The 11,504-nt window shown below is 39.4% G+C and overlaps 1 protein-coding gene across 2 annotated transcripts; it reads right to left on the bottom strand.

The window, feature by feature from the left end:
* Positions 1–325: 325 nt before the first annotated feature.
* strip1 (striatin interacting protein 1) lies at positions 326–9,965 on the bottom strand. Of its 2 annotated transcripts, none has more exons than XM_007570378.2 (20): positions 9,822–9,965; positions 8,250–8,319; positions 7,962–8,036; positions 7,743–7,877; positions 7,117–7,237; positions 6,789–6,964; positions 6,576–6,703; positions 6,309–6,491; positions 5,774–5,994; positions 5,585–5,650; positions 4,936–4,999; positions 4,782–4,853; positions 4,630–4,704; positions 3,508–3,605; positions 3,164–3,290; positions 2,946–3,046; positions 2,779–2,845; positions 2,585–2,689; positions 2,302–2,506; positions 326–1,531 (listed from the first exon to the last, which is right to left on the bottom strand). In XM_007570378.2, the coding sequence occupies exons 1-20, from the start codon at positions 9,933–9,935 to the stop codon at positions 1,284–1,286; spliced, it is 2,451 nt and encodes an 816-aa protein (XP_007570440.1). In that variant the 5' UTR covers positions 9,936–9,965; the 3' UTR covers positions 326–1,283. The 2 variants fall into 2 exon arrangements, with proteins under 2 accessions (XP_007570440.1, XP_007570441.1); XM_007570379.2 differs by lacking the exon at positions 9,822–9,965 and adding an exon at positions 8,904–9,784.
* Between the last annotated feature and the right edge of the window lie 1,539 nt (positions 9,966–11,504).

The following is an 11,504-nucleotide window of genomic DNA, read 5'->3' as shown; positions in this document are numbered from 1 at the left end:
GGTTGCCAGATCTGGACCACTTCCTGCCTAAACACCAACATAAACCCACCCAACACAAAAAAAGAGGAACACACCATTTACACATACAGGATCCCCACAGAACATTAAATGTTCTGTGGGGATCACACACATTAAAGGGTATGGCTACCCTTTAATGTGAATCTTTTAAATTACAGTTTCTTTTTTGTTAAGAGTATTTCTGTCTGAACAGCTGCTAGAGCCAATGCTGCTGAACAATTAATCAGTTTACATCAAATATGCAGTACTAAAAGAGGCTGCATTCTCCACTCCTCTAGGTCACAGTCAGAAAGTAAACGGAAGAAAATGAAGCGACGGTATAATTTTATTACATTATTTAAGTCCATGTAAAACAAAGACAGTCATGATAAATAGGTTACACAATTTACATGTATTTATATTTTCTTCACCACCCTTACAACCAAATATGACTAAAAAAAATTAAGAATTGTTGATTTAAGTTTAACATGTATTTTTCCGTTTTAGTTCAAATAATCTGTTCAATGAGTGAAATCAGAAGCCATGAATGTTTTTTTTATTCACAGACAGTAACAAATGAGTTCAGAATAAAAGTTTAAAGCTGCTTCAGTCTGTTGGTCAGTCAGGTTTCCATGGCGATCGATGGTCCCAGAGCTGAGGCAGGAAGTCAGAGCTCAAACGAAAAACAATCTTAAAAAATTAAACAGCCTTCAGACGACAGAATGCATGAATTTATACTTTGAATAATCAGTGCCTGATTATTCAAATCAGTGCCTGATTATTCAAAGACTGAATTGAACTGTAGCATTAATACAGAACAGTTACTCTGAATTACATGAATTAAAATAAATTGTCATGTAGTGCTTCCAGTTGATTTACTGACCTCGTTAAGTAGGAACAGGCACACAGAGAAATACCTGCAAGTGGAAGAATGAGGGTTTGAACCATTATCAGTCATTCATTTATAAAATGGGAGCAGTGGGGGGAAAAAGCTGAGGAACCTTAATACAAAAAGATCTTATTTGTTTCCCTTTTACGTTGATTCACGTTAATACTAAACGTCTAAAAGGCAGAAGCTTACGTCAGAAAGCACTTGGTCGGAGGCTTAAGCGACCTACAAAGCCACGCAGGTCCCAACTTCTGAAGGAAATCCAACCACCAGAAAATGTAACATAATGCTGCGCTAAGAGTTTGTTTGATCAGGGAGAAAACCGTCTGAGGTTTCTCTGAACTCCTGACCGGAACCGTTTACTTAAAAACACAAAGATGCTCCGCAGCGCTGAGCCTCACTGCAGCAGTTCCTCCCAGGAAATGGGCTTGGAGAAGACCTCGCGCTCCAGCCAGAGGTCGTAGTTCATCTGGAAGTCCTCGGGCAGGTCGACTCGCTGCCCCAGGACGCTCTGCAGGCAGTTGTCCACAGGAAGGAAGTCTGGGTTACTGTGGCTCTTGTCGTAGCGGCGGCTGTTGAAACGCTCGATGCTCGCCCGCAGGGCGCACTCCTCGGCCTGGAAGTCCCAGGGACGGGCGTCCAGATCTGACACCGCAAACAGATCAGGGTTAGTCTGATTTATACTCGGCTGGGGCCTGTCGCGATAAGCAACAAATCAGTTAATCGCATGATAAATTACAATGAGCTCAATAATTTCCATTTGCATCATTTAGCATTTTTCTCACAAGTCGTCATTCTGGTGCTAATTAGATCTTTTTTTGACGGACAATTTTGGTTTCATAATACATTTTGTCTTTTTGCTGTTGTTTTGTTTAATTATTCTGGATATTTAAAACGTATTCCAGTTCCAGTGTTAAATGTTCATTAGAATTTAAAGTTTATTGATCTTTGAGAATGTGTCCTTGCATTATGATGCCATTACCATAATATTACTTGAAAATGGTCTCAAAACAACAATATTACCGTTTATCGCAATAACTTCTGGAGTAATTTATCCGCCAGCAAAAAGAGGGGAAAAGTATTGGCACAGAAACCATTAAATACTTTTAATGTAAACTATTATTGTGTTTATTCTGAAATCTAACCATTTTCTGACATTTTGAGGAATACGTGGTAATTTGCCAGGAACTATAAAAACACGTAAAAGTAAGAGAATAATGTTACTTTCAGGAATGTATTGACTAACTGAATTATTTTTATCCCTAACTGAGCAGCTGGAAAATTTAGAATTAGTGTTATGAGAAAAAGAAAAGAAACATCTATAGAAACAAGCCAACCTGGCATATTAATATATTAATACATTTGAGTAAAACTAAACAAAATCAAAATTTGGTTAAAATCAGATGAACACTCACCGTTTCCATAAGCCCAGTCGTCATTGAGGCGATGCCGCACCTTCTGGTAGATGGCAGACATGGTCTTCATGTTGCTCTTCCTCCACTGTCGCCCCAAGTATTTGGTCTGCACTTTGAGCAGTTTGAGGACATAAAGCTGCATCATGGCCTGCTTGACCTTCAGCGCCCTCTTCAGGATGGGAGCCGACTTAAACACCACTAACATCTGGAGGAGAACGGCCGAGATTGTAAGGACGTGTGTTCAGGGTCACATCTGGTTGAGTTCAGTGTGACGCCGACTCACCATTGTTCTGGAGTGTTTCCATTTGGTTAATTTGTTCAGGATTCGGAGCAGGTTAATACAAGAGAATAGGTTCCTCCAGCAAAACTGAGTGTTGTCTCCCGCTTCCTGAGACGGCAATTGTTCAAGGTGAAACTAAATGCCAACATCGTGCTGAAATTATCTGCTAAAGCTACGACTTAAGTGAGAAAACTCACCAAACTCTCTGCGGTTAACTCCGGGAGCTCATGGACCACGCAGTACGGAAAGTCAAGCACTGAAATGCTGATGAGAAAAAAGAATTAAAGGAAATAGTTTATTGGTCTGAGAAGCTTCCAGTCAACAGGACTGGTGCTTAATATCTAAAAAGGACAGATAAAAGTACCTGTTTTTAGCTGTGATGTAAGACATGATGTTCTGGTTGAAAAACTTCAGGATGAGCGGGATGCAGTTGGCAAACACCAAATGCTGAGCCATGTACTCAAACTATTTTAAAAAGAAAAAAAAAACAAAAAACACATCCTTTTGTTAAAATGAAAAGAGTGTTCCTCACATCAAAAACACAATTTCAGATACCAGAAACCAAATCGGAGGTGTTCCCACCTGGTAGACGTGGTTGAGTTTGAAGTGTTTCAGAAGCAGCAGCAGGATGGCAGAGATGGCTTTCACAATGATTTCTTTGTGGCGATTCACATCAACGCCCAGTTTCATGCTCTGCAGAACCGTCGTCCTGCAGCAAGCAGAAAAACTCCAGTTTGGCTGAACCCCTCTCAAGCTAAAACATTAACTTTAACTTTGCTTTCAACTACACTCTGTCTGCCTCCACAGATGCTCGTCATCAGATCATGTCAGAGACTAATTTAGGTGCCCATATGTCTGCAGAAACCCGCTGATGTCTGCTCGTTTTGTCAGTAAAGTCGGGTTATGTCAGTGCTCAGTCCACTTACGGCATCTCCTCCGGCAGCACATCTGCCAGGATGTTAATGGAGTCTGTTTTGGCTTTAGACGTCGGAGCGGCAGCGAGCAAAATCTTCAGCAGCGCAATCTGACGATCAGAGAGGCAAGGAGGTGAAATGTGACCGAACAAAACATTTACATTTCCAAGTTTAAGCTAAATGTAATGTTCGCAAATGACCCCAGTGAAGTTAGCTCCTTCATATTCTTCAAATCAAAGCAATACAAAGTCAATAGTTTGTGCTGCAAATACTGTGCTGCCATCATTTTAAAAATATTAGAATATCAAGGGAATACAGAGTTCACAGCACCCCCTGGTGGCCACAAACAACATATACGACCCAATTTTTCTTTGGCGTTTAACCCATAAACCTTTACTAACAACTTTAAATTATTAGACAAACAAAACATCTTTTCTGCACATCCAACGGTAACGTAGCACAATGCTCAAACATACATGCAGATTTGTAAATTTTTAAATTAACCAACTCGGTTGCATATTTCTTGAACTGAAGGACATTATTTTGAATAACGACATGGTATTTATGTTTACATTTTTTATTCTTTATTCTACTTTATGACTTATCTACTTGTTTTGAATGCCTGTCACTTTGCTGCTGTTGAACAGAAATTTCCACATTGTGGGACAATAAAGGATATTATTAATCTATGCTAAATATTTGATACCAGCTTGAGTCGGGTTTGGAACAAACGCACTGAAAAACAAAAACAGCTATTGGTCAAAAGTTTTAAGACTTTCATCTTGATCAGGTCTGACAAGTGAATGAACAGCCAGAAACTTAAAATTTTGTGTTATCTTCAGATCAGTGGAAGCGCCACACTCATGTTACACAAGACGACACAAAACAACAACACTGTTCGGTGTGGAAGTTGTTGCTGATGGGAAGGAGAGCATTAGCAGTTTCCTTTTGTTAAAAATGGACCCAGAAGAAATAAAAAGATGCAAAAAGGAATCAAAAAGAATATAAATACAATTGACTGTTTAAAGGGACTCTTATCAGCCATTTAAAAGGCTAATACATTTAACTGTTTTTCCTTTGTAAGGACGTTTAATTCTCATTTAGGTTACCTTTAAACATGAAGCAAGCACTCACCATGTACTGAGGCAAACTGGGAAGAATCCCCTGATAAAGCAGCTCGGTGGCACACATCTCCACCTCCTCTTCACCCTGAACACAGGAAATGAAGAAGACATGTTGAAATTAACTGTACAACAGAATATATTACAGATGTCACTCCCACTCACCACAGACAGCGGAGTTTTCTGGTATTCCTCCTCCTTTGCCATCTGCACCTCTGCTACAGAAATATACTTATGCTGTAAAAATGGGAGGAAAATATTAAAAACAATCAACCCCAGCCACATACATGCTGATCTTCCACACATCACGCTGCAGCACCTGCTTCAGCGTCTTGATGCTCTCGTGAATCGGCCGGGGTAAACCAACCACTGTATCCGTATCACTGCGGAGCAAAAATACAGCTTTATTATGTCTGGAGGGCTGCAACTAAGACATTATTTTAGTAATCAATTATTTGATTAACTGGACAAATTCTGCAGATTTTTCATTTAAGCAATCCTTTTTTATACAATATTAGAAATACATTAAAAGATGCAAATAAAAAAAATAGTTAAATTCATTTTTTTTATTAGGAAAATAAACATTTTATTGCCTAAAATACGATTATAATACAATACTAGTAAAATACCATTTTGTACAGGAATTGATTAATAACTGGATAACAAAATGTGCTTAATAGATTTTATTTTACAGAATTTAAACTAGGTGAAGCTAAAACTACGTCACGTAAGTAGTTCTGAGTAGAACGTATTTACAGAAAATGAAGGTTTTATTCACCTTAAATGCAAAATGTGTTTAGTTTTTGAACAGTTTGGGATCGATTACTGCTCTGAGTGAGTCTGTATACTCCAGTTAACAATTAATCAATTCATAAATTAGTTGACAACTATTTCAATAATCAATCACTTCAGCCTTACACGTCTGCATCTTGGAAACTTTATTTTTACACACACATAAGCAAACTCACCTTCCCAGTGTGTAACCGATGAATTTACTTCTACTGGACTCCAAAAAGTTTTCGATATCTTTTTCCCTGTTGGATCAAAAACATTAATAGCATCAGAAATGTCCCGTGAAAAGCACACTCAGCACAGAAGCTGTAAACCTGGGGGGTAAAACCGTGTAAGTGACATGAATTAAAATGTCTGTGCTGCACCTGACTTTGGGAGCCCATGGTAGCCCTTTAGGGAAGGACACCCTCTCTGACGGAGGATGAGGAATGGGTGGAGGCATCACCTCGTCGCGTTCCAGAGGGAACGTCTCTGGCTCCAGAGAGTTATCGTTGTCATCGTTGTCATCTTCGTCTTCACGAGAGTCGTCAGCCTTGTAGGGATCCTTCTCATTGAAGGCATCCAGGTTGTCCTGCTTGATCAGCGCCTGAGGAAAAAAACATAAGGACTCACATGTTTAGGCGAAGAAAGTTCTTGTGTTTGTAGAGGAATGACAAGTAATTAAGTTAAAACGTATTGTAACATTTTAAAGTTTTTAAGTTTATCCCTACAGCGTCACTTTTTTTGCTTGGTAATCGTAAACAAATTGAAGAAAAAAAATGTACTTGTTCATTACTAACTGCTCCAGACCTTTGATCTCATCTAGAAATCAGATGTGGACCTTTTGAACAAGCGGTTTGGAAACCTCCGGTCCAGATGGTTCAGCTTAAAGTCCGCTCTCGGAGCTGCGGCGGTGTCTACCTTGTGCTCTCGGCGAGCTCGTTTCTGCTGCTGCTCGATGAGATCGGACGCAGATGCCGGAGGAGACGCCGCCCTCATGCTGCGAATGACTCGGATGCTGTCCTCTGGGAGCGGAGGGAGACCCAGCTCCTCGCGTTTGCAGACCTTTATGCTCTGAAGCTGCTCAAACCCTCCCAGCGTGAACTGAAACGAGATGAGAAAGAAGGATTTTCCAGCACGACGCGTCTCTTTGTACCAGAAGCAGCCTGGATGGGTTTCCCCTCTCACCAGTATGCTCTTCCACAGCAGCAGCAGCACCTTCTTCATGGGAAAGTGTGGGGCATGGCCGCTGCAGAACTTGGTGACCATTCCAAAGAGCATGACAGAGATTGGCTCGTTGTTGAACAGAGGCGAACCTGGATTTTATCACCAAGTTGCAATTAGCTTCCATGGGACTTTTTCAAACCTTAAAATGACGGCAGCTCTTCTGAAGATGTTTACCCAGCTCAGCTCTGAAGGTTTCCTTCATGATTTTCCATTCAGGCTTGTCAGCTGGGTCGTCCTGCTGGATCGTCTCCACCATCAGGTACATGATGTTGAGCAGAACTCTGAGGTCGGTGCTGTCGGCGAGGGAGATGGCCGGCTTTCTCACCGCACTGCTGCAGGCAGCGCTGTTACTGAACAACAGGAAGCAGATTGCTGTTATTCAGCAGAACATCTGTCTACTAAAAGCCTCGTGAAACGCCGACTTTTTTCCTTTCGGGGCTCTATTTTCATCTGTTATTCGGCTTATCGGAGGTCAGGTTAGGTAAACGGTCGTTGCTCGTACTCGATCTCCATGTTGAGAAGCTCCACCAGAGCAGAGAAGGTTCCGACGTCAAGCAGCAGAAATATGTTGTATCTCATCCAGTACTGAACCTCAGCCTCACAGCTGCAGTCTGCAAAGGCTCCTGAAAAAACAAATACACCAACGTGAAGCAGAGAAAAAAGTACAGATGTTCTTTGGCTGAATTAATTCGATTAATCGTGATTAACCAGTCATGAAAATTATTGTCAACTAATTATTAATCTATTAATTTGTAAGTAGAGTGCATGGATTCAAAATGAGCCAGTCCTACTCTGTATTAATGCTAAGTTAAGCAGGAAGGTGTGAGCTTTTCACTTGACTGGTGAAGTATTTTCTTAGCTGCAGATGAATTCTTCGCTACAAATAATCAACCATTCACTAAAGGAACGTTGTTGTATTTTAGGCAATAAAATGTTTTTTTTCTTCTTGAATTTTTTGCATTTTTTTCATCTCTAATTTTGTATAAAACAAGCTTAAGATCGTAAATAAAAAAAACCTACAGAATTTATCTGATTGATTAATCATCATAATAATTGATAATTCCAACAATAGCTAGTTGCAGCCCGAGTATATTTTTATTCCAAACGATGTAAACAACTTGCACTGACCCTGAGCCATGTAGAGGATGGCTCTGGCAACCTTTAGCCTCTTCTCACGACCAATGACCTCCAGGCCGTCCAGCAGACGCATGGCGTGCGCTCTGTGCTGGGCGGCATCGAGGTCCGTCCACTTCTTATCCGAGACTGAGGTCCAGACAAACAGAGAATGTAACACTATGGAAATACCTTCAATTTATAAATGGTAGTTTGGGGAATAACTATACGCACCATGAGCTCTGAATTCCTCCTCAAAGCACTTCCTGTTAAGGGCAAACTCAGGTCCTTCAGTGTAACTGTAGAGCTCTGGAACATTTGCAAATAATTATAATTAAAAAGCTATAAATATATGTAAAATTAAGTTTTCAGTGCTGAAAAAATAGGCATTGAGATTTATGGAATATCAATCAATCTATCTTTATTAGCATTGCACACTATTACACAAAACAAAGTGACCAGAGTGCTTCAATTTAAAATATGCATTAAAATAAAAAGACAATAAAAACACAGCAAACACACCTGACAGCTCTGCAGCCCACTTATCTGTGTCAGAATACTCAAACTCAAGATCTGGAGACTCAGACAAGCCCTGTGAACAACACATAGCAGCTTGCATCAATCTGATGGATGGCTTCCAAAGAGAAATCAGTTTGTTATCCTTTTTTTTATATAGTGTACCAGACAGCACACAAGAGTGTTTTTCAAAGACCTTCAAAGGATGTTTAAGAAATTTAAGAGACAAAACACCAAGATTAAAAAAAATATCTAAAGTACGTGTGATAATATAAAGTTTATGATCTTAACAGCAGCTCAGCATGAGGCAGAAAGCTTTGCAGCAGATTGCTGGTTCTGCTTTTGACGAAGCCGATGGTAACAGTTCAGAGTATTTGTGGAAAGAGTGTGACAATGTTCAGAGGCCGGTTCCTGCAGCGGATCTGAAAGAGATCCTGGGTAGAGGATAGGGACGCTCCAGTGAATCCTTCAGCTCCTCTCGCCATCATTGGCAGAGCTCTTCTGTCTGCTGTACTGCAGCTGGAGAACCGCACTGACATCAAGAAGTTATCAGCTGTGACATTGACATCATCTTACTCGTGTGTTCACTAAATCCAACATCTATCATTTTCAACACCACCACTCAGGGGATGGATCAGAACAAGAACTCTCACTCCATACCATCAACCTTGGTCCTCACAGACGGTCTCTTCGCGTTTTAAATAGTTCTCCTGGTCCAGTGCACCTTAACATGATTGCATTCCCTTCTCAGCATCTCATCAAGTGCATTAAGTGTTAATATTCATTTAAATTCAGCTGTGTAGCAGAAGGGAAACAACCTAAACCAAGCAGTGCAGTGGGTTTTGAGGACCAGAGGTAGGAAAACTCTAGTATTAATGGTTCATTTCCTTCATGTTTCAGGTTGTTTCCCTGCTTCATAACACCTGATTTCATTTTATGGCCGATTAACAGGCTTTTGCTGAACAGCCCTCATCTGAATCAGATGTGTTAAAGCAGAGGAAACATCTAAAACATCCAATTCAGTGTGCCTCATGGACAAAGGTGGGCAAACACTGGTTTAGATGTTTCCCTTTTGCCACACACCTGAATGAAATTATCATACTTCTGCAGACCTTACTAACTAGGGAATTAGTTTCTGATAGATGTAACAATAATCCCGTTATATTTTACTATTTCACATAAAGGTTACCACGATGTTTCCTGTACTCCTTACAGATATGAAACTAGGTTGCTATATTAGGTGTCACAGTAGAAAAGGACGTAAAACGTGAAGCTAGCCTGATTCATGGCAGTTAGGGCCTCCAATAGCAGCTAGCTAACACCAGCTAGTTAGCATTTAACATCAGAAACACCGATAATAAACGGTATCAATTACTTAAAAGCCAATGACTGAAACGACACACACAGCTGTCGCCTATTTAAATTACTTAAAGTTTTTCGATTCCGATATTAAAATGACCAGATAGTCCAACTAGACCGAGTTAGCTGTCGTTACTAAAGCAGCAACACATCTAAAGGCCTAAGTTTGTTTATCTCTGAAAAACCATGATGACAATGAACATTTTTCTCTCTTCGTACCTCTGAGTCTTTCCTTGGAGTTCGAGGGAATTCGCCTCTGCCTCCTTTATTTGGTAGCATCGCTCTCTGTTTATTGTTTACAGGAAGCCCACCACCATTCCCACCGACCTCCATAATTCATTTGCAAGTGAAGTAAACTCTCGCGAGATGGAAGGGGATCTTCGGGAGTTTGCGTCTGACGTCAGCATCGCATGATTTCTCAAAAAGATGTATTTCAACATTCTTTTCTCAAAATGAATGTTGAAATACTTCAAAATAAATTACAAATAATTTTTTACCAAGTAATTTTACACCAATACTGCATACAGTTTTGTAGTTACGACTAATAAAAGTGACATGAGGGTCACTTTGACACTTGTAGAAATGTCTATACAGACTGTGTGTGGGAGAATAATAGAAGTAAGGCAATTTTCAAGATGAACCATTTATTGAGGACAGATGCTGAACAGAATGCAGATTTATTAAATCATTCAAACTAAACTACAGTTTGTGTTAAATGCAGGACATTATATGATTTAGGGATCTTTAATTCAAATGTAACATTTTCCTTTTAATCACAGTGGGACTCGACATGACGGTAGCTGGGATTCACATTCATTTGTGTCTATTATAAAACACTGTTAATGTGGTTATAATCAGTCAAAGCAGATAAATTGGTTACAGATACGTTTTCAGGTGCTTCAATGAGAATAAAACCCATCTGCTCTCACAATAAATAAAATGGGAAAATCTACAATTTCAAAACATTGAACATGTTAACAGTGTGTAAAATTATTCACATTTATGAGAAAGATCAAACAGTTACCCTGGGATGCTAATGCAGAAAATTTTAATTCCCTTATACTGACAAAATGATGAGGGTTTTGGTGCATAGCTGTCATACTCTGGAGGAAACAATACTCTGTTTTAAATACAAATAATTAAATGAGTCACAAGGCACTGTCAACCAATAGTCACCATGGTTACAGCACTCACTTTCTCCAATACCTTTGAGTGTCCCTGAATCTAATACCATTAAAGCTGTCAGTGCAAACAAGTAAGCACTTCACAGCAGCTCTGTTATTCCTCAATAGACAATGGGTCAAACGGACTCAAATCGGCTGATTAAAAGATTACATCAGCTGAAAACACTAACAGTAATTATATCTTATTGCAGAAGAAGATTTCTAAAGGGTGAAACCGCAGTATACACGTTTACTACGACTTTAAAAGTATACTAAACATAAATGGACAGTAATATAGTCATCACAAAGTACAGCAGTATATGATGCAGGCAACTGAAATATGCTAACGAGTTTTGACAGGACAACCACCAAACTCTGCAGCTTTACCAAAAATAATAAAATTAACAAGTTATGGCTTATTGTTAGAAAGAGGCAAATGTTATGAGGATTTTGTAAGATGACACAAAGTGTAAAGCAAGATTTGGTTACAACTGGCTGTAAAGAAGTTTTTTTTGTTTTTGTTTTTTTTTTTTGCAAAGCATTTAAAAAAAAATTTCTTCCTGTACAAAAAATGGATCAAAACCATCTGATGCATAAAATAAAACCCGTACTGAAACAGGTCTAAAGAAAAATATCACTTTTTAAAGACTGCTCTATCTGCTGCAGAATTAAAGTGGAATATACATCACTAAACATACTTTTATCAGGTCAGTTGAATCTAACACGGAATTAAAACTCC

The sequence above is a fragment of the Poecilia formosa genome, unplaced genomic scaffold, assembly GCF_000485575.1.
Source record: "Poecilia formosa unplaced genomic scaffold, Poecilia_formosa-5.1.2 Scaffold260, whole genome shotgun sequence".
Taxonomy (NCBI): domain Eukaryota; kingdom Metazoa; phylum Chordata; class Actinopteri; order Cyprinodontiformes; family Poeciliidae; genus Poecilia; species Poecilia formosa.
This window is presented reverse-complemented; position numbering and strand designations above follow the sequence as displayed.